This window comes from Lissotriton vulgaris, chromosome 7, assembly GCF_964263255.1.
Source record: "Lissotriton vulgaris chromosome 7, aLisVul1.2, whole genome shotgun sequence".
NCBI classification, from domain to species: domain Eukaryota; kingdom Metazoa; phylum Chordata; class Amphibia; order Caudata; family Salamandridae; genus Lissotriton; species Lissotriton vulgaris.
This window is the reverse complement of record NC_141695.1, coordinates 1,758,539,069-1,758,566,552: the sequence shown is the minus strand read 5'-3', so window position 1 is coordinate 1,758,566,552 and position 27,484 is coordinate 1,758,539,069. Positions and strand designations below refer to the sequence as shown.

At 43.8% G+C, this 27,484-nt stretch overlaps 1 protein-coding gene across 1 annotated transcript in view; it reads right to left on the bottom strand.

The window, feature by feature from the left end:
• Window positions 1-1,375: 1,375 nt before the first annotated feature.
• Window positions 1,376-27,484, bottom strand: part of LOC147706599 (cell adhesion molecule CEACAM6-like) — a 212,145-nt gene continuing 186,036 nt past the window's right edge. The window contains exons 10-11 of the mRNA XM_086933093.1: window positions 2,518-3,531; window positions 1,376-2,439 (exon numbers count right to left, since the gene is read on the bottom strand). Coding sequence (XP_086789219.1) covers window positions 3,525-3,531 — 7 coding nt within the window. The 3' untranslated portion in view covers window positions 1,376-2,439; window positions 2,518-3,524. The remainder of the gene's footprint in view (window positions 2,440-2,517; window positions 3,532-27,484) is intronic.

The window sequence follows — 27,484 nt, the reverse complement described above, 5'->3', positions numbered from 1 at the left end:
AACAGAATATTCTGTTCTACAATGGAATGACCCTTTGATGCAAAAATCTTGATTATATATATACATATATATATATATATATATATATATATATATATATATATATATATATATATATATATATATATATATATATATATATATATATATATGCGAGGGTTTTATTCATACAAAACCAGTACAATTCAGCAGTTATAGTTAGCTGAGCTAGCTATAAGTCATGCCCCCACAATGCACTGGTTATGACCTTGTATAGTACATCACTCATGACATGGTGAGTGACATTTGATATGTGAGGTCAAAAGCAGCGCATGCGGGGGTGCGAGTTATAATTTCACTGGTTTTGTATAAGGGAAACCTGAGTCTAACTATAACGTCCCTGTAAATATGTTTTTTTCAGTAAATTTCTAAGGTTATTTTTATTCCATGTCCTAACTGTAATGTCCCTGTAACCTCTGGTCTTTTTAGTGAATTTCTATGGTTTTTTAAGCAGTAATGGCATTTGAAGAGTGGTGAAGAAAGGGGGCAGGACCTCTGACCAGCTTTCAGGAATCCTGCTGTGTAGGACTTACAAAAAGTACAAGGAGGGCTTCTTGGCCCCCAAGGTCCTTCAGCATCCAAGAGGACTTCATTCCCCAACCAGTAGTGTGCCAGAAGACGCATTTGCAGAGTGGTAGAGAAAGGGGGCAGGCCTCTCTGCAATCCTGCAGTATGGGACTTACTGAAGGTAACAGGAGGGGTAGTTGGCCCACAAGGAAGTCCTTGGGAACTACAACTCCTCCTGTTACCTCCAGTAAGTCTGACACAGTGCAATTGCTTAGAAGAGGTCTTCGGAGGCCACACAACCTTCCTCCATCACTCTGCCAACATACCAACTGGCACTCTGATGGTTGGGGGATAAAGGTCCCTTGGCTCCAGAGGGAGTGTGGGGGCTAACAAGCCTCCTGTTACCCCCAGTAAGGCCCAAACAGTGGGAACGCTGAGACGTCTTCGGGGGCCACACCAACCTCTCATGTTCCTACCAACGTACATCTTCTGCCACCTTACAATAAATACCTGTGCCGGACTTGAAACAATAACCCAGATTTCCACCACATTAAGTGACAAAGTCTTAAATATTTTAAAGTGAAATTTGAGGGAGTGGTCAAGGGAGGGGGATAGTGGCTAGAAGAGAGCATCAAGGCATATTGAGTCACCCCACAAAGAGCACCTAGTATAAGGCAAGCCTGGTTCCATGACATGCCATAAACATCCAGCCATCCAGAGTGCTCTTAAAAGATGAAGGGTTTCAGAACACAGGTTACTTCATAAGAAGGAGACAGTATCAGCAGCACATGTCACTTTGGGATTAGAACAGCATGAAAGATATCCCAGGTTGGGTGGATTATTTGTATTTACAGTTTATGGAAAACTTCTAACTTTATTAAAACACTAAGCAACAGGACAATTCTAGAATCACACTCTGCTATCACAAAGCTGCATTGTCTTTCTGGCAGCCTGCACCCTGGGGGCTCACAGTCATTGCTGGTGATCCTCTGTGGAGTTTTTTTTAAATTTTATTTTTAAATCTTTTTATTGCAGTTCAGCAGAAAACAAGATACAATAACAAACGATTCAATCGGCACATGTTCACACTTTACATGCCTTACATACATTAGGACAGTCGTCTACTATCAATATAGTGTTGAGCTGCTTGCCCCTCATCTCTCTTATATATAATCAAAGTTTGTCTGTTTTATATTTTACATTGTCCCTAGTACTTCCCGGATGGGGGATTATTGCTGACAGGAGTACTACTGGCTCCTCACTTTCCCATGGCTGTCAAGACTTACAGAATGGCATATACATTGTAGGATAGCTATCAGGCATCATATCTCTGCTTTATGTTTTCAAACTAAAGGTGACATTTCTGCTCCATTCACTAATACATAAAAGTAACCCAAACAATATCTGTTTCACTTTTATATGCAGATTAAGAAAATAAGCAGCGCCTCATAAACTGGTCATAAAATGCTTCAGTTTTTGAAAAGACATTTTTCTTTCTAAAAAACCCTTTCCAGACTGTTTAAGAATTTGTGCACCACAGGATGCAACAGCCCTCTATTAGGCCACACCCTTCATTACTGAGGCCACACCCCTTTAAACAAGCTCTAGTTGTTTTATGGCCATGTCCCTACATTTTCCATCACACCATTAATAAGAAGACAAGTGAAGGGCCTTATGCCTTCTAATGGAGATGTCACATGATTAACAGAGGATGGGTGGGCCCTGTTTGACGGCTCATCCAATAGTGGTGGTCCGCAGTAGCATCTACTAATATGAGGGTGCTCGAAGGTCAGCACAGGCATTTCTGAGGAACTCTGCATGCTTAAAACAGGGCACAAGCTAAGGGCATCTGTGGGGCGACCAGGGAGAGATGCACACACAATGGGATTGTAGCTTTATCATGGGTTCCCTTTCACATCACTGATATCAGGGTTTAACAGAGGGTCCATATTAGGTGAAGTGTGTGGGAACCCTCCAACTGCCAGTAGGAGTGCAGTACGCCTACTCTTTTTGTTTGGCTGATCAAATTGTGTAAACATGGCTCCCAGCATGTATGTGAAGCCAAAGGCCCTCTGCTGGCAATTCTCAGAAGCTGTCTATCAAGCCAGACCATAAAAAGCTGGCAATAAAGACGCTGATATTCTTGCTGCTGGACATGAGGCTTTTTAAAACTGCGCAGTGAGTTAAAATATGGATCCTGGACGACAGGTCTATTCTTTATCAACAGGACGGATGTAGGGCGCGATGCAACACTATGGACCGGGGATTCTACCCAGTGGCATTTGGCAAACGCGGCATTAGGCAAATGGCTGTTTCTTCCTTGATGTCTGTGCTGTTTTTGATGAGGTGGAGATGGCAACACGTACGTCCAGTTGGAAAACAAGAGGAGCCAATGACATTTCCTCCACTCAGAATAGTTGGTACAGTTGGACATTGAAAGATGTGCCCTGTAACCAAACTAATCTAGTTACAGTCTTTTAAAGTACTATGTCTATGTTCTCCTCTTCTTATAATGCTTATGTCTCCATTGTTTCATCTTCTCCTTTATGTACTGCCCATGGTTTCTTTATAGGATAAATCATCATTTGTTGAAATTGTTGCAATTTTATTTCAATACACCATTAATTGTGTTTTTATTTTAGCATATTAGAATAGATCTGTTACATAAATTAAACATGTTATTTTCAGTCTTAAAAGAAAAATATATTCAATTTAATGTTTAAGTACAAAATATACCTGCTTCTGTAACAAAATTAATAATTTTTACATGTCATAGAAATTAACAGAAATTAGTCTGGATAGAAGTGGTCACATTTGAAGCACTTATCAAACAAAATCATTTGAAGCCGAAAACATTGTTACTAAAACATTTTCAATTATTAGCTACTTTGTTCTGTACATTGATGTAAGCGGTGTTCTTCTGGTTATTATTACCATTAAAGTTTCTTCTCCAGCACAGAGTCCTCTCAGCCAAAGCATCAGGGCCTAAAATGAGAAAACAATTATAGATTAACATTTTCAAATGGCAAACTTGTGATCTTCAATCTCGAGTAAGACTCCCGATGATGGAAACTGTAGTCTATCATTTCTTTCATTTCTTGACCCCATGTTAAATGCAGCTTTTCTGGACTAATAATGACTACTACTACTACTACCACTGCTACTGCTACTCCTCCTACTTCGACTCCGCTCCTCCTCCTCCTCCCCTCCCTCTCCTCCTTCTCCTCCTACTCCTACTCCCCTTTCCTCCTCCTCCTACTTTTACTCCCCTCCTCCTCCTCCTCCTCCTCCTACTATTCCTATGCCTCCTCCTCCTCCTGCCACTAATAATAATAATAATAATAATCATACTCATAACCATTATCATAATCATAACAATGCCTAAAATGGGTGGGTTGCCTGAAGCTCAATTCACAATCTGAATCAGCTTGTAATTAGCATCATTAGAGTGTTCAAGGGGTCGGCCTCCTTCAGTCATCAGCTTTGGTGCTAATACCATTCACTATTTCCATCCGTCCTTTGGCGTGTCAGGGTACATGTATAAATGAACATTTTCCTGCTGACGGGTGCTCTGCAATTTTATGAGCTCTAAGAAAGTCGCCTAAAGGATACCTCTGCAACGATAAATGCCTTGACTTGGCAATGAGATACAATGGAGATACAACTGGACCTTATCGGTACCAAGGCACAGTGCTTTCTTTGTAAAATAAAGTAAGTCCCAGGGCCCTTGTAGGGATGCCATTGCAGCTATCACTACCCATTGGCCATGCCAGCGCTGCCAATGACAGTGCCTGCACAACTTCGAACCATCACACGCCTACAAGTGTGACAATTCAGACTATGTGAGGCATGCAAAGCAATGAGAATGGCTTACTGGCAGATGCTTACTTTCATTTAATGTACATTGAATGAATACACAGCTGTTGTTCTGCTCATCTCTGAATTATACAAACAGTGCCCCGATGCGGCAGCTGTCATCAGAGTCGGAGTTGACAAATAGGTGCCAGTGCCAAGCACCGGAAACCACCGGCTCGAACTAAGCACTGACCTGGCAACATCTAAAACTAAATTGGAGTGCGAATTGGACTCGTTGGACCCAGGTGAACAACGTACCAGATCGCTTGGGAAGGGTTAACCTATCTCTTCTTGCCTCCCATTAGTAGAAAAACTGGGTATGCTATCTGAGGTCCTTACCACCATGATTTCAGAGTGGAAACAGGCCTTCCATCGGCCAGTCAAGTCAGACACTGAACCTTCACATCTAGAGTTTGATGACTCTGCAACCATGTTAGTGGCAGCCGTACCAGCGTACCACCAAGTCGAGGCAAATCCATCATCAGAGAGCTACTTATTCTGATGGGTTGCGCAAGCCCATACCCTTCGACATCGGTTTTAGACAATCAGCGTAGACATTCCCAGTGTGAATCTATTGGACTACAACCCCCTTGTAATGGAAATTAGTGGTGGCCAATCTCGGAGTGGCACTCAAGGTACCGTAAGAGAGCAGCTTGCCTCGCCACACTTGCTATATCAACCTGGTTTGATTACAACTGCTGTAATCAGGATACTCCAACAAGCTGGGAACACACTTCGACCAGTAACTGAACTAATTTCAACCATCACACAACAGCAATTAACGGCAGTGAATCCTCATGTAGCCCACAAGACCTGGCAGCACAGCAGGAACACAAATAGCCCTGGCAGCTCTAGGACAAAAACAAGGACAAGACTGAAAAAAGCTCAAAACAAAGCTATAAAACAGTCGTCAGCATACTTTACACCTAACACTCCCACTTCAGGCAAAAACATCATGTAATAACTTGGCGGCCCTGTACCCATCTTTAAGGGCATCAATGCCCCCAAAAAAGGAAACAAACACTGAGGAATCAAATTCATGACCAACAAGAAGCACAATATTGGTTTAGACATTTCTGCCAGCTTCTTCAATTGCCCAAAGGTATTAGAAGACCCTTCAGCATTGTAACCCCAGTTCAGGGATGAACAACCTAGAAATCCGCACTGTGGGCAAGGTTTGGCAACCCTTCAGCAGCCTTCAACTGTGCCCCAAACCCAGCTCAATCCCACTCATCCAACAAAGATCCAAACCAGGCCAGATCCAGGAATTCAGTTAACTCAGTCATCAATCTCAGTAGTAATACTAAGCACTCTGGTGACTCGTCCTTTTGATAACTCCAATATCAGCTCTAAGTTGCCTAAGTAAGATGCACCAGAAGCCGTTTAGGAGAACCATCATCTACAAAAGCCCACCATGAGCTAGGCTCCGAAACGTAGACATGTTCCTTAAATGTGCCATAAACCCAGCTTAGTGCCTCTCACCTCAAACCTGGTGGGGACCCGGAACTGAGTAACTGACTCCATTAGTCGTACAAAATATTAAGGGACCTCCCCTGGCCAACTCTAGTATCAGCCTCAACTGGCCCACAATAGATAACTCGCGGGGAAACCACGCTACTAATGATGACAACAGTAACAGCACTCAAATGGAGGCCAGAGCTGAACAAGTATCGACTATACTGATTTTGAACAGCCATTACCAGTCTGAGGGTCAATCTTAAATAGATCAAATTTGCCGAGGCTGCCAACAATTTCCCAAATTTACCTAATGCAAGCTTGGAAAACATTCTAGGAGTCGAATTTAAAACCTTGGTCACCATAGCGGCAGAGAATTAAAAATACTAATGCTCAAATCTTCATTATTAGCAGAACAAATCCTGACCAATGAGAAGACTTTTGAGAAGTGGGGGATTGAACTCACAATACCAGCAGCTCCCAAATATCCTCACCTACTGATGACCTCAGGAGAACAGTTAAGCTCAGAGACACACTCTTACAGTATTCTGAAAGGGGCCAGAAACGTCCAACTCAACCTGTCCTACAATAAAGAGCTAATATCATACTTCAATTCCAATGAAAAGTTTCTGCAAGGAGAAAAGCCCCAGAGACCAATGACAGTATAGAAATAATTGGATCTGGCTGTCAGCTACACTTTTGAGCAATACCAAATATTATTCCTGGCTCACGCAGTGACCTGCACCAGGTAAACCTCAAGAGGAACCCAGCCATAAGCCTGATATGAAACGTGGTGAAGTTATCAAAGCTACTTGAATCTCCAGTCGCTCATTCAGACGGCAGACCTCTGCTTTCAGGAAACATGAGCAGTACGTCCCATCACAATCCCAGCAGTCTTAGGACTGTACCAAGCCACCACATGTTAAAATATAGGTGGAAGACCCTCAGTTGGCCTCTCAACCTATGCATATTTGGGCTTGCATTTGAATATTAAACTCCCCCGAAAGCCAAGACAAAATGTTCCAGTTAGCAATTGTGGAATGTATGTGCATCAAAGGCCAGCCCTAAGAACCTTGCGGATGAATGTATATTTTAATGGTTTTGGCGCAAATCGCACAAATCGGCAGCTACAATTTTGTGACTCTCTTGAATCTGTGCTTGTGGAAATACATTTCTTGAAGTCATAACTTAAAATCGATCCAGGGTTTTATGGAAAGTCCCCCATCGGCGCCAATTTCCAGGAGTCATTTGAGGAAATCAACATTTTGGATTAACTATTCAGCATATCAAAAATCTTAGAGGCCCGGGAGAACTTTGAGATCCTGACCCGTTTTGAGAGTGATCACTTCCCTCTTGTCACATAAAGGTTAGCTCCAAAAGGTTTGGAGAACCTTAGGTCAGTTGCAGACTCAACGGGTGAAGAAAGCAGGCACTTAATTTGAAGGATAAAATGGGGTCAACTGAACTGACGGGAACTCAATATGTGTGAATCCTGGAGGAGCCTGCTTGTCAAGAACATGAATGAAGAACTCCTTGTGGCCGAGTGAGCCCTAACCCTTTATAAAATACACCAAGACCCCTATTATGAGTACGGCGATCCATAAGACCGCCCTAACTGTGGTGGCTGTCGGACGACAACCACACTGCAGGACCGCCTGCAGTATTATGACTGCGGCTGGCAGGACCGTCACTAGACCGCCAGCACCACTTGGATCAAAGATCGAGCGGGATCTGAAGTATTTCACCAGCAGGAAAATGCTGGTGGTGCTGCGGCCAGCACCGCTGAGCATATACTGAGTTGCCTTTTCACTGTTTTTTTTCATGGCGCTGAACCCACCATGAAAAGAGTGTTGAAATAGCAACAAAGGGGACCCTAACAGGGCCCCCTGCCAGTTTTGGAACTGGGGGTGCATGTGGGGGGAACATGTAGAGCCCCCTGGATGTACAACCCCCATCTTCCAATGTGTGTTATGTATGCCACACCGTGCAGGAAGATGAAGTCGGTGCTCCTGACTGTGTGGCGGTCTGCTTGATAGGCTCTTATATTAGCCAAGCAGATCGCTACCGTCAAACTGCCACAGGACCGCATGCTAGAACAGGATTTAACTCCCAATCAGGTGCGCCATCACACCACAGCTTTGGTGGTCTTACAGCAGATGGTGCGTTGCACCATCCACTGTAGGACCACCAAAGTCCTAATCAGGTCCTAAATCTTTGGAAATAATCCTCTCTCTTACAGATCAACTGCCAACATCTCACAGATAATAAAAAAAACACATATAACTGCCAGTAACATGAAGATTTGCAGACTCCAAAAAACTTGTCAAAAAGAACATGAAAAAAAAAGAGAAGCGCTAAACGGTCAATTCTATATCCTAAATAAATAGCATAAGTGTTATAATCCTTAAATTTATATATGTCATATATAGATTATTAAATAATCAGTTAATGTAGAATGTACCCTGTCAGGCACTATAACTGGTTATCATAGGTGTTATGTTATATTATATTATCCACCACTTGGTACCTTTCTCCACCCCTCCCCTTCCTTCCCCATTGCAACATTCCTTGTCCCTGAAGGCTTCTTTAGAATGTTCACAGTGAGGCAGACTGCACTTGAAGAGAGCGATGCTTTGAAGTGTCACAGAACTAATATGGCGTGTTGACTGAACCCCACTGCGAACGGACGGTATATTGCAGCTCTAATACCGGTAATAAAAGAAAAGTGACTCTGGCGATTTCCACTCCAGTCCGTTTTCTTGTGACTAGAGAAAGCGGCCATCTGTATACCTTTAGAGGCTCTTTGGACTTCACTAATCATTTTGACAGTAGGAGCCTTAAGTCCTGATTTGCTATTTAGCAGTACATCTGAACAAGCTCTTCGTTCGTTCTTTTACAAAACGGTTGGAGCACACTAATTACGACGGATTATCATTAGCCCATGTCCTGATGAGGCCCGTAGTCAATGGGCTGAAACGCGTCGACACCCACGAGAAGACACCAGTTAAAAAATCTAACGTTGTATAAATATATATTAAAAGAGTACTACAAGAAGATAGGTCAAAACAATATAGACCTTCCATGTAATTTTGATTTCTGGTTAGATCTTGTTTTAATGGAATGCTTAACTGTACATATATATAGCATCCTCTTTGCAAAAAAATTTTTGGGCTAACATACTTTAAAAAGATACAAAAAAGTCAATATAAGTGTATATATATGTGTAAAAAGTAATGTGTTGTTTATATATGTTTAGTTTGTCAATGTCTCCAAATATTGGTTTGTAAAATAACAATCCTTTGTGAGCTCAGAAGAGGCCATTAGCAAATTATACGGGTTGGCAATCCCAAGGTTTATGGAGGTGGATGCACTGCTAAACGCACCAAGAACCCCGGAATACAATGAGAAACTGGGTGACATCCACCAGGGTCTTGTAAGAGATTTGGCTGAGGTATTCCACCCGCTGGTGCCAAATAGAAAGAAAAAGACCCATGTTCCCACCTGGTATACCTCCTCTTGTAGGGCAGCAAAGTCTGAGCTCATTGCTGCAATAAAAGAGGGGTCAAACAAGGCCGAGGTGCGTGCCCATAGGAAACACTATAAAACAGTGATGGCGTCTGCCAGGACCGAGTGGGACTGGAACCACTGGCATGATCTTTGTGATGCCCTAAAAGTTAGGGACTCCCGTAAATTCTGGGCTCTTGTTAATAATGGCACAGGGGAACTCAAAAACGCAGTAGAACCCAATATTGCCCCCGAGGTCTGGGAGGCCCATTTCGGGGAACTCTATAAAGAAACCAATCCTTGTCCTGTCACAGCTCTGGATGCGCCTTCTGGCATGCAGGACCGTGAACTGGAATTATCCCTGGGGGAAGTGGAGGCAGCCCTGAAGCAACTACCAGCGGGGAAGGCGCCGGGTCTAGACAGGCTACCTGGGGATTTGTTTAGGCACCACCTGGACATCTGGGGCCCATACCTCCTTGTTCTTTTTAATGCCATCATAGGAGGTATGTCAATCCCCGGGTCGTGGCTGGGGGCAGAGATTGTTCCGATCCATAAGAAGGGATCTACTCTGCTCCCCGCCAACTACAGGCCCATTAGCCTAATAGATGTCCCCCAAAAGCTTTTTGCACGCCTCATCCTTAATCACCTCCTGGACTGGGTGGAGGAAAATGACATCATGACCCCCCTTCAGGCTGGCTTCAGAAAGAACACGTCGACCATGGATCAGATCTTCCGCCTTCTTCTCCTATATTGGAAGACTGTCACCATAGAGGGTGGAAGACTGTACATGGTCTTCGTGGATCTGAGGTCAGCCTTTGACCTAGTCCCTAGAGGGAAACTTTGGGAGGTTTTGCATCAGCTAGGAGTGCCCCCACACCTTCTTAGTACTATCATCAGGCTTCACGAGAACAACTATGCCCAAGTAAGGTGTGGGAGGGATGGTAAGCTTTCGGGCAAATTCCCTGTCCTTAGAGGAGTCAGACAGGGCTGTGTCCTGGCGCCAACCCTTTTCTGCCTGTTCATTAACAGTGTCATTCAACATCTTGACACTGTCGAGGACAATGATGCCCCGGTTTTGGCAGGCAGGAGGGTTCCGGCAATCATGTTTGCTGATGATACCCTCCTGCTTTCCAAATCCCCCATGGGGATCCAGAGGATTGTAAATGGTTTTGGCCTTTTTTGTCGGCAACACGGGTTGGAGGTCAACACAGAAAAGACTAAGTTTATGATCTTTAATCCCCCAGCCAGAACCAGACCCAACCCAAAACTGGGGGAAGTTAGCCTTGAGAGGGTCTCGACCTTTGTCTATCTGGGGGTAACATTACAAGAAAACCTGGCCTGGGACTGCCAGATAGCGAGATCAAGGTTGAAGCTATCCCAGCTAGCGGGCGCACTCCTGAAGGTGGCAAATAAATCCACCTTTAAGCCTGTAAGCCCGGCTCTTGAAACCTATAGAACTCAAGCGAAGGCAGCAGCCATGTATGGCAGCGAGCTGTGGGGGTTCAAAGCAGGGAAGGCATTGTTAGCGGTGGAAAATACATTTTTGAGACGCCTGCTTGCTCTCCCGCAGGGAACGCCACTGCTCCCCCTAAGATTGGATTTGGGCCTATACTCCATCGCTGAAGATCTTTTATCCAAACCCGTGAAGTTCTGGCATCGGATATGGTCCACTGAGGAACTGCATCATTATAGGCAGGACCTTATCCATGTACTGAGGTTGAATGGCAGTAACAAAATCCCCTGGCTGGCTTTTATTAAATCAGAATTGTCCAGTTTGAACTTGCCAGACCTCTGGGATGATCCAGTTCAGGGTTGCCAAAGGATCACACGCAAAACTCTTGCCCTGCTATACAAAAACAAAAATTTGGCTGACATGGATAAGGCTCATAGCACCGGCACCCTTACGAGTCGTTTTATGGAGTCCAAAAATTCTTACCTCTTTGAACCTTTTATGGATTTTATCTTTCCTCTTTTGGCGAGGAAATTGTTCCTGCAATGGAGGTTTGGCACACTCCCCACTAAAGTATTTACTCACAAATGGCGCACTGGGGGTGACAAACTCTGTCCTTGTTGTAAAACCAAGAATGAAGATGACTTGCACATAATGTTTGTTTGCCACGCATACCGGAATCCCAGGAAGCGTTGGATTGCTCCGCTGTGCCGGAACCTGGGTTTTCGGGAATACCTACAAGCATACAGGGTTATGAAAACCAATACCCTGGGACATATTGTCTTTGCGGTATCAAAATTCCTAATGGCAGCTTGGTTAATAAGGAAGAAAATGTCCCCCTGAATTGGTGCCATTGTGTTCCGTACCCCATGCAGATCCTCTAGCCTTTTTATATGTAAATATTCTGTAACATATGCATTCCATTTTACTGTGTATTTATGTACTGTATTTTACTGTATCTTTTATGGCCCATGCGGCCGAAATAAAGAATTTTTGGAATTGGAATTGGATTATTAAATAATCAGTTAATGTAGAATGTACCCTGTCAGGCACTATAACTGGTTATCATAGGTGTTATGTTATATTATATTATCCACCACTTGGTACCTTTCTCCACCCCTCCCCTTCCTTCCCCATTGCAACATTCCTTGTCCCTGAAGGCTTCTTTAGAATGTTCACAGTGAGGCAGACTGCACTTGAAGAGAGCGATGCTTTGAAGTGTCACAGAACTAATATGGCGTGTTGACTGAACCCCACTGCGAACGGACGGTATATTGCAGCTCTAATACCGGTAATAAAAGAAAAGTGACTCTGGCGATTTCCACTCCAGTCCGTTTTCTTGTGACTAGAGAAAGCGGCCATCTGTATACCTTTAGAGGCTCTTTGGACTTCACTAATCATTTTGACAGTAGGAGCCTTAAGTCCTGATTTGCTATTTAGCAGTACATCTGAACAAGCTCTTCGTTCGTTCTTTTACAAAACGGTTGGAGCACACTAATTACGACGGATTATCATTAGCCCATGTCCTGATGAGGCCCGTAGTCAATGGGCTGAAACGCGTCGACACCCACGAGAAGACACCAGTTAAAAAATCTAACGTTGTATAAATATATATTAAAAGAGTACTACAAGAAGATAGGTCAAAACAATATAGACCTTCCATGTAATTTTGATTTCTGGTTAGATCTTGTTTTAATGGAATGCTTAACTGTACATATATATAGCATCCTCTTTGCAAAAAAATTTTTGGGCTAACATACTTTAAAAAGATACAAAAAAGTCAATATAAGTGTATATATATGTGTAAAAAGTAATGTGTTGTTTATATATGTTTAGTTTGTCAATGTCTCCAAATATTGGTTTGTAAAATAACAATCCTTTGTGGTAAAAAAAATTCTAATTGAGGTAAAAATAAAATACCATTTAGAATTCTGTGCTATGTTCTCGATCAGGTTTGGAGGTGTATAAATGAGTTAGAATTTGCTTTGTTAATATGATTTGCATCATTTAGGAGGAGACCATTTATGTTGCTCTTTCAGAAATAGACTGTTGTAATTAGACCTAAGGCATCACTGTTTTGGACTAATATGTTACTTACCCAGATGCCAATGGCTTACCAGGTTCCCCCTTGTTTGTGTTAGTACTATTAACCAGGTGGCACTGTGGAGGCCGTGATTAAAGAAGGAGTTTACTCAGCTTCTCCTTCGCGTATTCCTTATAACACTGGCGACGACTTGTCTGCATGAGGGAGCAGAGTGGCCATCCTTCCCTCTTGTGTCATACACCAGCTAAACCTTGTGGCCCACAAGGTTAAGGTACCCTTTTTCAACATAGTCAACGGATTTCACCTTCTTCAGCTGGCTAACATAGAGGACCCAGCAGCAACAGCGCTCTCGTTTAAATTTAATGTGTAAGTTTCAGTGGCGTATTTATTGACATTGACTTTAGGGAAATTTCTTCTGTCAGTTCACTAGACAGACTTTGGGAATTCCTATTCAATCTGCCAGTGTCCTCATTATTTATTCAGGACTAACGCAATACAACCTAATTTCCCTCAAGTTATTAAGCCTGGAATGTGGGGAATGTTCACGTGAATCACGATGTAGGAAGTGTCCTCTTCCACTTATTGTCAATTAAATTCCATCAAAGCATTTCCTCAAAAGTGCTGCGGTTGAGGAGCTACGCAGCTGATCATTACCGGGCTCACTAATAAGAGAGTGCACCATCCAGTACTAACCACAGAGGGGCTGAGATCTTTCATTCCTGTCAGCCGAGGAGGGTGCGATAGCGCATCTCTCGCGCTAGAGGGCATATGCTTTCCATGTTAGATACTCTCTGCACGCTGACAGGCGAGTGTTTGACAACTATTAATCAGCTGTGGAGTCCGGAGTGACACCTATTTGATACGCCTTGCGCGCTGACTGGCACAGCATTTCCTATTACTCTCAGCCGGTCTTGTTGTTAAGCAGTGTTTGTCAACAGTAGCCAGCTGGGAGCCATTACGTGACATGCGCCATAGGGGCCAAGCGCTTCATATTCCAGTCAGCTGAGGAGAAGCTCTAGCGCACTCTTGCCCTCATAGGCATTTCCCTATCCAGAAGATTTGGCGCAGTCACGCACTTGAGGGCTGTTCTCTACTCTGAAACGTCAGCGCATTCATGCGCTTGAGGGAATTTCTCTATGCACCATTTTGACGTCCAAAGCGCTGACAGGCACAGCATTTCATTGTAAATTAAGCCTGTCTGGGTGTCTTGGCAGTCAGAATTTCGACGTCCATAACGCTGACAGGCACAGCAATTCATTCAAAATTAAGCCTGTCTGGTCATTTTAGCAGTAATTTGACTACAGATATTCATCTGTGGAGTCTGGAGTGTAATCCATGTAATCCATTCAATGTCACTAGAGGGCAGCGTTTAGTTATGATATATATGTGTATGTGATTACTACCACTGTTGGCGTTTCCAGCTCCTCCACAGCACTCTAAAGCCTTAATATTAAAGATTCCTTGTCATCTTATTCCGTTGATAGGCACAGCTATTAGGTGCCACATCATTGCGCTGATGTGCACAGCCATGATTATTGCTACCAGTTCATGGGGAGGATGTTATAAGGTCTTATAACATTGACCTAATGCCATTCACGCCATTGTTATTCTTCATTCGTGTGCTTTTTCTTATTCTAATGTTAAAGTTCTACTATAGAGCTGTATTTAAGGAGATTGTACTTTCTGTTTTTGTAACAACGTTATGGTTAAATATCTATTTAGGACAGGTTGTGTCATATTATGCTATCAGAAGTAAATTGCTGCATTACAATTATTAGGTTCCTAGAAATAATCTGGTGGTAAACGTTGTGCATTTAGTTTCATCACCATTATGGCTGCATCAAATATGTCACAACCCACACCTTTTTTAAATGATTGTGGGGAACCCAACCTACCATGGAAAGAATGGGTGAGAGTGTTTGAGTCATATCTCATTGCTATTGGGGGAGAGAAATTCAGTGTGTTTAGTGGGCAACATGTCCTCCTCCACAACCTAGGCAACCAGGGTAGGAAGATATTTGGCACATTGCCAGAACCAGAGTTGGATGAGGCATCACATATTTACGAAGTATCATTAATTAAACTGGGAATTCATTTTGGTGACAAGATTAACATTGTACTTGAACGCCACAATTTTTTTTGTAGAGTCCAGGGGAAAGATGAAAGTATTGCTAGCTATATGGCAGTTTTGAGAGGTCTAAGTATTCACTGCCAATTTTAATGATTCCCTCTTTAGAGACCAGATGGTAAGGTGCACTAGCAATAGCAGAATTCAAGAAAAATTACTCCAAAAGCAACCTGACCTCAATGAAGCTATAGATATAGCCAAGTCCATCGAACATACAGCTAAGTGCATGAAAGAAATAAGACCTACATCAAATCACGGGGAACATACCAATGCTGAAAGCAATTTAGTATCAGAAATTGAGGAACCCTCAGAGGAGGGAGAAGTACTAAAATTCAAAGGGGAGAAGCACTCCAAGGCAGACAAATCCAAACCTACTACTACTAACAAACTCAAATGTTTTCGTTGTGGTAGCAATAACCATCTGGCCAATAATCCTACATGTCCTGCAATTTCAGCTATGTGCAAGAAATGTAATAAAAAGGGCCATTTATCTAGGCTTTGCCATAGTCCTAGTCTGAGGTATTTTTCCCCTTCTAGTTCTCAGGAGAGTAAAGTGCAATCCATAAATAAAATTGTATTCCAAATAAGAGAGTCTGAAGTAATCGATCACATAGATTATCCCCAATGTGAGGTCAGTATTGAAGGGAAATTGGTCAAAATGTATGCAGACTCTTGTTCAGAGGCCGTTCTCCCATGGGGGCGTTTGGGCGCCGCCCCCCCTGCTTTCTCGCCATGCGAGAAGGCAGAACAATGGTAGTTATCATATTCTATAACTACCATTGTTTCTGCCTTCTCGCACGGCGAGAAAGCAGAACTTCCTGGTTAGAGTTACTCGACGGCAGGGGGGAGTGGCTTGGGGGAGTGGCTTGCCCATTGTTCTTAATACTGACTGTATGGGCAGCCTGAGGCTGCCCAAACAGACAGTATTACCAACAGTGGGAAAGCCACTCCCCCAAGCCACTCCCCCCTGCCCTCGAGTAACTCTCCCTGTTCTCTGTGTATGCTGCAGCAGCAGCATACACAGAGAAAATGACGTAGCCTGGGGCAGCCGGCCGCACCAATGAAAAATGCGGCAGTGGAGAGGGAGGCTGCCTGCTGCGCCGCCTTCCTAATGACGTGCTGGTGTTGCCTGCAGGACTTGAAAGCGAGGACGGCGGGAATCGGTACGAAGTCTCTGGAGTCTGCTGGACGATAAGCTAAGTTTATTTAACTTATTTATATTTGTATTAATGTATTTGTGTATTACTGTATTGTGTTAATGTCATGTTTCCAAACCCCTCCCGCCTCCCCCCTCATCCCCTCAGGTCGTCGCGACCAAAGCTGGTGCCGCCATTGGTGGGAAATTTCCACCCAGGGCCCCCGCAGGTGTGCTTGATTGATAGATGCCCCTGCCTACTGTTTTTCTCTGTGGTGTCATAGACCCTCTATTAAAGGTTCCTCGAAACTGCAAAGTGCCCATCACTTGCGCAGTTTCTTGTCTTGTTTGATCTGTTGAAGGGCTTTGTCAGCCACCGGACTGAACAAGTATTTCCCATTAAAGGCCATGTTACTCACTGATACCAGTACCTTTGGCTTGAAAGCTGACACTGAGCCAGGTGTGTAATCCTCCTTTGTATTGTGCATGTGCAAACCTGTCTGCTTCGGTGTCAGCTGCTGCATTGTCCGCCTATTTGAGGAAGGTGTTTGCAATGGTATTGCCCTTCAGAATCACTGCCTTTGTCCTATTCTGCGATTGTTTGGGAGGTGCTGCATCATCGGTTTGATCTCCTCCCACTGTTGACGGCCATAGATATTGAGGAGTGCGCTGGCATTAGTGATCCTCCACTTGGTCGCTGCCCCTCTCCATTTTTCTTCTGACCACCTTCCCCTTCTTACCTTTCCCGTCTGGGGGGTTGCCTGTGGACATGGGGTTCTCTGCGTCTCCGTGACTGTGGAGACTATTAGTGAATCAGCCTCTACGTAGTGCCTGATGAACAACTGATCTTATGTCAAGTGTTTAAGTGTATTTTCGATACGAGGGGTGATAGCCGCTGAGGAAGCAGACTCTTGAAAAGCCTCCTTTCTCTAGTACAATATACTTGGCAGCAACAGGAGAATAAAGGTTCTTTGTCGGGCTCGGTGTAATCACCTTTAGAAGGAAGCACAACCATGTCTCCTCTTCCTCGAGATATACTCCATATTTGGTTGCCAGTGGCAACCAAATATGGAGTATATGGAGGGTGCGCTATCCATGTTTGCGGTGAGGCATACCTTCAAATTTGTATGCTTGGTCCGGTACACAGACAAAATATCGATTTTTAAATATCGATATACAAAAATATCGAAGTTTAAATATTGATGGGACAAAATATCGAAGGTAAGTAATATCTACAGTCTTAATATCGATATTGGTATGATATCAGTAATATCGAAGTTGTAAATATCGATGTCAATAATATCGAAATTAATAACTTTGATGTTACTAATATCAATTTTTAAATAAATTTAGTGTATATTATATTGTATTTATTATGTTTTATTATTTATTTTTAATGTAATTTAATTAAATATTGTCTTTTACTACTGTAGCGGGTTGTGGGTTTATAGGGGAATAGGGTGGGAAGTAATTTAATTATGTTAAATTAATTATTAATTAGTAGGAATTATTAATTAATTAATTGAGAAATAATTTTTAATTATTTTTAATTAATTGATTAATTGATAAATATGTTCTGTAGCGGGTTGTGGGTTAATAAGGGAATAGGGTGGGAAGTAATTTAATAATAATTAATTAATTGATATATGTTTGTACATATTTTAATGAATAATTAATTGGTATTTAATTTCTATTAATTAGTTAATTAATTAATATAATTTTTGACATATTTATAATTATTAATTAGTTGGTAATTAATTAATACTAATTATTTAATTACATTAATTATAGGATGTTTTTATATATAATTTATTGTTTTTCTTAATTAATTAATTGGGAAAAATAATATTAATTATTCAATTAAATTAATTACAGCAAATGTGATAATATATTTACTTTATTGTTATTGTTAATTAATAATTAATTGGTAATTAAATAATATTAATTAATTTTGGGTAAAGGAGTATTTTTAGGGTTCTGGGTCAGTTTTCAGTTTTTGGGTAAAGGGGTATTTTTAGGGTTCTGGGTCAGTTTTCAGTTCATGGGTAAAGGGGTATTTTTAGGGTTCAGGGTCAGTTTTCAGTTTTTGGGTAAAGGGGTATTTTTAGGGTTTAGGGTCAGTTTTCAGTTTTTGGGTAAAGGGGTATTTTTAGGGTTCAGGGTCAGTTTTCAGTTTTTGGGTAAAGGGGTATTTTAAGGGATCAATCAATCAATCAGTGACACTTATAAAGCGCGCTACATACCCGTGGGGTCTCAAGGCGCTGGGGGGGGGGGAGCCGCTACTGCTCGAACAGCCAGGTCTTCAGCTTCTTCCTGAAGGAGAGGTGGTCTTGGGTCAGGCGCAGGTCGGTCGGGAGGGAGTTCCAGGTCTTGGCGGCCAGGTGGGAGAAGGACCTTCCTCCTGTAGTCGCTCTTCGGATGCGGGGGACGGCGGCGAGGGCGTGGTTGGCTGATCGGAGGTGGCGTTTGGGAGCGTAGAAGTTGACTCGGCTGTTGAGGTAGCTCGGGCCTTGGTCGTGTAGGGCTTTGTGTGCGTGGGTGAGGAGGCGGAAGGTGATTCTTTTGTTGACGGGGAGCCAGTGAAGGTCTCGCAGATGTCCGGAGATGTGGCTGGTTCGTGGGATGTCGAGGATGAGTCTGGCTGAGGCGTTCTGGATCCGCTGGAGTCTCTTCTGGAGCTTGGCGGTGGTCCCGGCGTAGAGGGCGTTGCCGTAGTCCAGTCGGCTGGTGACGAGGGCCTGGGTGACGGTCTTCCTGGTCTCGGTGGGGATCCACCAGAAGATCTTCCGTAGCATGCGTAGGATGTTGAAGCATGCCGAGGAGACGTTGTTGACTTGCCTGGTCATGGAGAGGGAGGAGTCCAGGATGAAGCCCAGGTTGCGTGCATGGTCTGTCGGTTTGGGTGCGGTGCCCAGGGCGGGAGGCCACCAGGAGTCGTCCCAGGCGGAGGGAGAGGGGCCCAGGATGAGGACCTCCGTCTTGTCCGAGTTCAGTTTCAGGCGGCTGGTCGTCATCCACTCGGCTACCTCTTTCATCCCTTCGTGCAGGTTGGCTCTGGCGGCGGCGGGGTCGTTGGTCAGGGAGAGGATCAGCTGGGTGTCGTCGGCGTAGGAGATTATGCTGAGGTTGTGTTTGCGTACGATGGCCGCGAGGGGGCTCATGTAGACGTTGAAGAGGGTGGGGCTCAGAGATGATCCTTGGGGGACGCCGCAGATGACTTCGGTGGCCTCTGACTTGTACGGTGGTAGGCGGACTCTCTGTGTTCTCCCGTCGAGGAAGGAGGTGATCCACTCCAGCGCCTTGTCCTGGATTCCGACGTTGCTGAGGCGCTGCACTAGGGTGCGGTGGCAGACCGTGTCGAATGCCGCGGAGAGGTCTAGGAGGATGAGGGCCGCTGTTTCTCCATTGTCCATCAGGGCTCGGATGTCGTCGGTGGCGGCGATGAGGGCGGTCTCGGTGCTGTGGTTGGCTCGGAAGCCGGACTGTGAGGGGTCGAGGGATCCGTTCGTCTCGAGGAAAGCGGCCATCTGCTTGTTGACGGTCTTCTCGATGACTTTGGCTGGAAACGGGAGGAGCGAGATGGGGCGGTAGTTCTTGAGGTCGGTGGGGTCCGCTGTTGGTTTCTTGAGTAGGGCGCTGAGTTCGGCGTGTTTCCAGCTCTCGGGGAAGATGGTGGTGTCGAGGGATGTGTTGATGATGTCTCGCAGGTGGGGTGCGATGACAGCGTCGGCTTTGTTGAAGACGTGGTGAGGGCAGGGGTCGGTCGGTGATCCGGAGTGGATGGAGTTCATCGTGCGGATGGTGTCTTCGGTGCTGATCGGGGTCCAGGCGTGGAGGGTGGTGGTGGGGGGTGGTTGTTCGGTCATGGTGTGCGTTGGTTGGTTGTTGAAGCTGTTGTGTATGTCCGCGATCTTGTTGTGGAAGTATGAAGCCAGGGAGTTGCAGAGGTCTTGCGATGGGGTGATGTCGTTGTTTCCTGCGCTGGGGTTGGAAAGCTCTTTGACGATGTTGAAGAGTTCCTTGCAGTTGTGTGCGTTGTTGTCCAACCGGTCCTTGAATGCTGTTTTCTTGGCGGCGCGGATCAGCTGGTGGTGTTTCCGGGTGGCAAGTTTGAAGGAGGTCCTGTTGTCCGGTGTCGGTTCCCTTCTCCAGACTTTCTCGAGGGCTCGGCAGTTCTTCTTGGAGCTCTTGAGTTCGTCGGTGAACCATGGGGCTTTCTTGCTGCCGGGTCTGCTGGGCGGGGTCCTCAGTGGGGCGAGTTCGTCCGCGCAGTTGCTGATCCACTTCGTGAGGTTGTCGGCGGCCTGGCTGGGGTTCGCTGAGCTGGCAGGAGGGTGCTGGCTCAGGGAGGTGGCGAGCTGGTCTCCTGTGATCTTGTTCCAGCTTCTGCGGGCGGTCTGTTGCTGGTGGTGGTGGGTCGTTGTTTTCTTGAAGGTGAAGTGGACGCAGCTGTGGTCCGTCCATTAAAGCTCTGTGGTGTGGCTGAAGTTGATGTCCTTGCTGGATGAGAAGACAGCGTCGAGTGTGTGTCCGGCGAGGTGGGTGGGGGTGGACACCAGTTGCTTGAGTCCCAGGTTGGTGAGGTTGTCGAGCAGGGTGCTGGTGTTGCGGTCGTTGTTGTTCTCCAGATGGAAGTTGAGGTCTCCCAGGAGGATGTAGTCAGCGGAGGGGAGGGCATGTGGGCTGACGAAGTCGGCGATGTCCTCGCTGAATTGTGTGCGTGGTCCAGGGGGTCGGTAGATCAGGGTGCCTCTGAGGGTGGTGTTCGGGTTGGTGTGGATCTGGAAATGCAGGTGTTCGGCGGTGGTCAGGGAGTTGTCGGTGCTGGTCGTGAGACGGATGGTGCTCCTGTGGATGATGGCGATGCCTCCTCCCATCTGGTTGGCGTTTCGGTCCCTCCGGACGATCTTGTAGCCCTCTGGGATGGCGATGGCGATGTCGGGAGCTGAAGAGGCGTTCATCCAGGTCTCCGTGAGGAAGGCAACGTCTGGAGCTGTGGTGTCGAGGAGGTTCCAGAGTTCGATGGCATGTCTGTGGATGGAGCGGGTGTTGAGCAGGATGCACTTGAGGTGGGTACTGCTGGTGTTCGGCTTGGTGGGTGCTGGTGCGAGGCAGGTCCGGATGCAGGTGAACTTGCAGGCGTGGCAGCTGAAGGGTCCGTGGGTACGTCGTGGAGAGGCTTGATGGCATTCTGGGAGTCGGCCGGTGTTGAGAGCGGTGAGGGTGGCGGCGGAGTACGTCAGGCGGGTCGGTCGGGGTCTTCGGGGGCCAGGGGTCCTGGCGCTGGTCGCGATCCGGTCGCGGACGGGCGTAGACGGGCTTACCTTTGGCGCGCCTTCGGCGCACAATCGGCGCGCCCGCTGCGCGTGACCGCTGCGCGTCCGCACGGTCGCCATTTAAGGCGAAGTGCGCGGGTGGGCGGAGCAGCTGGGAGGCGGGAGCGGGGAGGGAACAGAAGAGAAAAAGGGGCGGGGCCAATGTCGGTGGCGGGAAGCGAGAGCGGAGGGCGGCGAGGTAGGCGGCCAATCAGGAAGGAAACTGGACACGGCACAGGGGATACAAAGAAATTAACAGGCACAAATTTAGGGCAAAACAAATAAAAACGGCAAAATACGCGAGCAGACGGCAGAAACAGACAAGCACAAATTTAGGGCAAAACGAGGAAAAACAGCAAAATACGCGAGCAGACGGCAGAAACAGACAAGCACAAATTACGGGCAAAACAAGGAAAAACAGCAAAATACGCGAGCAGACGGCAGAAACAGACAAGCACAAATTTAGGGCAAAACAACTGGGAAACCAGAGGGGAGCGACCACGGCGTCAGCGAGGCCGGCGGCGAGGCAGAAGGCAGGCAGAGGGGAACACACGCAGCAGCTGGTGGCCGTGCGGCGCGGGGGTGTCCCACAAGTGGGTCAGTTTTCAGTTTTTGGGTAAAGGGGTATTTTTAGGTTTCAGGGTCAGTTTTGGGTTTTTGGGGTACAGGGATATTTTTAGGGTTCAGGGTCAGTTTTGGGTTTTTGGGGTACAGGCGTACAGGGTAAAAACAAAAAAAATTACATTAAATCAAATAAGTTACATGAAAAAAATTAAAATTACTTTAAATTATTAAGTGTTTTATTTATTTTAAATGTATATGTATTAGTTTTAATTGTGTTTTAATATTTTTATTTAATAGTTGTAAAATTATATGTATTTTAAATTTATTTTTACATTATTGTTAATACATTTTAAAAAAACGATATTTTTGATTCCGATATTTTTGTACTTCGATATTATTTTTTCGATATTTTTGTACTTACCTTAATGAAGATAGGATTCCGATATTTTTGTTGTCGATATTTTTGCTCCGATATTTTTGCATATCGATATTCTGTCTGTCGATATTATGTCAGACATTCGCTTGGTCCAAATGACAGGTGTACCTGATTTTTTACGCCCTGCCACTTTCAAATGTCACCAGCCGCCACTGCTCTTGTTCACCATTTACCTTGATGAATATCTCAGACTTTAAAAATATTAATGTATGTAACGAAAAAGATTTATTGGGAGCGGATATCAATCCCCGTAGCTACACTAAAGAACCTATTCCTATCAAGGGTATGATGAACTCCCACATCACCTTTAAAGACAATTCCATCCTAGGCAAGGTATATATTGTAGAGGAGGGCTCTAACCTACTGGGGTGGCAACACCAAAATGAACTGGGCGTAATACTTAATCCCAACGGCCTTGAGCAAGTTCTTTCCATGGACTCGCCCAGTTCTAGTGACAAGTGGGTTAAGGATTTTCCGGAAGTATTTTCATCAGAATTGGGGCTCCATAAAAACTTCCAACACAAGATTAAACCCAAGCCCAATGCTAAACCCATCACCCACAAAACTAGGCCCATACCACACGTAATGAGTGAACCTTTGAAGATAGAGCTGGACAGTCTGCAAAAGCTAGGAGTTATCAGGCCTGTAGACTGCAATGAAAGGGTTTCTCCAGTGGTTATTGCTAAGAAGGCTGATAAAAATGGGATAAGATTATGCATAGACCTCAGAGATCTCAATGACAACATTATAGTGGAAAGATTCCCACTTCCCCGCATTCACGAAGCATTAAGCACCATGGGGAGGCAAGTTGCTTTTGTGTTCTAGACTTATCAAGCGCCTATCACTAGGTGGAACTTCATCCAGAGTCTAGGGAACTCACGACTTTCACCACTCCTTTAGGATTATTCATGTTCCTCCGTATCTGTGCAACTTTGATCCCTCAAGAAAACTACAATCACCAGGGATGCCAGTAATAAAGGGTTAGGTGCTACCCTGTCCCAAGTCATCGGAGGCAAAGAAAGAATAAATGCTTTCGCCTCTCGTACCCTGAGCAGTGCAGAAAAAAACTATTCAGTAATAGAAAAGGAGGCACTTGCCTGTTTCTGGGCCGTGAGACACTTCAAATTCTACCTATGGGGCATCAAATTCACCATTCGAACTGATCACAAACCCCTGGTGTACATTTTCAGTTCGAAGGGAGCTTCCAGTTGCACACCCAGGATTGCGAAATGGGTGTTAGGATTAGAAAGTTTTATCTTCAAAGTGGAGTTCGTTGCTGGAGACCATAACAAGGCAGCAGACTTCCTATCATGAGCACCATTGGACAGAGTGGAGCAATTTGAGGTTCATGAATTTCCCATTTTACAAGTAGATTCAAGTACCATTAGCAAGGAGGAGTGGGCTGAAAGTATGAACAATCACCAAACTATCAGCAAGTTGAAGGATCTAACTATAAATGGGTGGCCTGAGAATCGCAAAGATGTCGATGATGAATTGAGCAAATTCTGGGAAGTGAAACATGAAATTAGTGTCAATGAGGATTTACTCTGGAGAAAAGACAAGATAATACCCCCAAAGACCTTAGTAGATAAACTGATCGATCTAGTCCATGAAGGACACTTAGGAAGAAGCCTTAAAAAGAACAGACTCAGAGAGCACTACTGGTTTCCTGGCATGGATTCATGGGTGAAAAGCAAAGTGAAGAACTGCTAAGCTTGCACAAACAGCGACAAATCCAAACATATTCAGAAGGCCCCATAATGCAGTTCAGTTCAAACGTCTTTATTTCGATTTTTAGACCATAAAAGACTATATAAACATTACATACATAATTCATAAAATACAATACATTATAAAATTTCCACAATTTCACCATTATCGCCAGTGTCAATTCCGAGTAAACCATGCTCAGAAGAAGGAAGCCGAGTACCACATTCTTCCCTTCATGGATAGGAGGTGGAGAATGTTCTGATCATTCGTTTGAAGAAGTTAGAGAAAGAGTAGAATCTCATCAGAACAAATATAAAGAACAGTATGTTTTAGCATCATATTGTTCTTTATATTTGTTCTGATGAGACTCTACTCTTTCTCTAACTTCTTCAAACAAATGATCAGAACATTCTCCACCTCAGCTTCTGCTTCAAGTATTCTTTATAACAATAAGCAAATGGTATGGGGAGCAAAACGGGAGCAGTTGTAAATTGAATCAATGCAAGTACATACATTGATGAGTAAACAGGGACAAGGTGAGCTAAGGAGATTCCTCAAGAATAAAACTAGCCTCCCAACAGATATAATCAATGTAATCACAGAACAGCACTAGACCCTACTTGTATAAAATCTATATGTGTTAACAAATTCTACTGACACTAAATCAGATGCATCAAATACCTGCTTAAAAGTACAAGACTGAGGGGAGGTGATCACAAAAAATATTGTTTGTAAAATCCTGAAGAAGACCAGAGCGCCACGGTCTTCAAGGGAGATCCAAACCTCTGGTCTGCCATCTTAAGATCACCCTATCAATCCTGTTTTGTGACCAAGCAAGTACTTGAGAGCTCGAGGGGCTGAAGGATAGCAGGAGCATTCCACATAAATATCACCTCATCTCGCTCCTGGGTATCGAAGCCAATGTGTACACCTCTGTCTTACTGAAAGACCTGGAACGCTTGGCCAAAGCAAACAATATAATACTGCCTAGTCTAACGGGATTCAGAGCTGACTCCTCCACGCTCGGTAATGCAATGGCCCTACCTTACCTAATCCACTTAAGAAACAACTCCCCTCTTTGTCTGCTTTGTAGAGTATTCATCAGCTTTCGACCTGGTTGACAAGAATAGGCTTTGGAGAAAGATTAGAGATTGGGACATAACTAACAACCTCCTCTAGCCCATCATATTCCTATACACCTCTACTTGGGTTTGGGTCAAGCTGACACAGACAGCGGTTAGCAAGAAAATCCAGACAGACAACAGCCTCATACAAGGCTGCGTGTTAGAACCCTTGCTATTTACCCTTTACTCTGCAGAGATGGGCGCAGATTTAAAACATGGGAATTGTATCTGTCAGAAAATTGGAAGTACTAAGGTCCCATTACTTCAATATGCTGATAACATTATCCCTCTGGACGACTCAAGAGTTGGCCTACAAAGGCCCTTAATGCCTTGCACATGTAAAGTCAGGATAACAAAATTGTGGATAATGGTAATTCAACCAAAAGTTCCAATTTTATCTGGGGCATGGGCTCACTAAAAATTAAAAAGGCGGATAGATACAACTTCCTAGATATTTGTTTTTCAGCCGAAAGAGGAGCCAGAAAGCATCTTACACACACTGTAACAAAGGCAGAAGTAATTATAATCGGAATGTGCAAACTAAACAATGCCTTAGTTAATGTGGACGAAGTATTGAGCTAAAAACATCGAGTTGAAAAAATATTAAGGGGAACATTCACAGAAAACTGACCCATCTGTAAAGATGCGTCAGTTTCCCTGCGCTCGGCTGCAAAACCCTTGCGTCACCGTGGATGCGCCGTATTTACAATATGGTGCACCATGGCGCAAGGATTAACAGATGCGTCAGAAATTCTGACACATCTGGTGGCCCAAAAGTCTCGCATTGCTGGAGTCGTGTCGCAAGCACAACGCAACTCCAGCAATGCATGTTGAGGCCTATACTTACTGTACTGCTTCACTCCTTATGCCTGCTTCGAGCAGGCATAAGGCTTTGACGCAATGGCATCCTAGAAGGGGTGCAGTGAAATCTTGTAGACTTCACGGCATCACTTTTACAAGGCTAATATGATGATACAGAAATATTGTGTGCAAGAATATTGTTGACAAAAATATTGATTTTATGAGGTAAAAACATTGCGTTTTACTTTTCTTTATGTGTTTGAATAAAATTTAAATTCTATGGGATTTATATTGTTTGTGTAATTGTTGGTAATGTTTTTAAATATAGTTTGTAATTTTAAGCTATTTTTTTTTTATTCATTGGAAAATAATAATGTATTATTTTGTAGCAAGTTGTGCGGTTTGTAGGGGTACAGGTTGGGAAGTAAATTAAGTATATTTAATGTATGTGTATTGTTAATTATTATTAATTATTTATTTGCTTATTAAAAATGTAAATTATGTCAATAATATTTTTCTTTAGTACAAACTGTAGTTGTGGTTTGTTGGGTTTGTAGGGGTACAAGGTGGGAAGTTAATTAAATAACAATTGATTAATTTATAATTATTGATACAATATTTATTCATTGTTAATTGATTTATGCAAATTATGTTACATCATTTTTATTTATACTTTAGGTGTGGGTTGTTGGGTTTGTAGGGGTATAGGGTGGGAAGGTAATTAAGTACTAGTTTATTAATTATTGATAAATTATTATTTTAATTGGTAACTTATTATGTAAATTGTGTAATTTTTATAGTTTTTTAATTTGCATTTTAGGAGCGGGTTGTTGGGTTTGCAGGGTTATATGGTTGAAAGGTAATTAAATGATAATTGAATTATTACCTGGGAATAGTGAATTTTACCCCTCATGAGTCCAACACTTTCCCTACGGTTGCACTGACTGGGGTAGTGTTAGTTAATTTTACCCCTTCCTGAGTCCAACGCTTTCGCTACTGTGGCACAACAGGAGTGGGACTAGTGAATTGTACTGTTCCTGAGTCCAACACTTTCCCTACTGTTGCACAGACTGGAGTGAGAATAGTGGATTTTACCCCTCCTGAGTCCAAAGCATTCCCTACTGTTGCAGAGACTGACGTGGGAACAGTATATGTATTAATCCTAGAAACGTATAGTAATGTTTATTTTGTTTAAAATTATATTATTATAATGTGTCTGTATATTTTAAATTATATTATCTAAATTAGTAATATTTGTAATATATATTATATTTTTTGTAAAGTATATTTTTTATGTTGTTTATTTTTAATGTGTACTTAAATTAGTATGTTTTTTTTTTAAATCCCAGTTTATTTGACATGGTGTTTCATTTATTATACATACATTTGTTACATCTATACTACTATTATAAAGAGA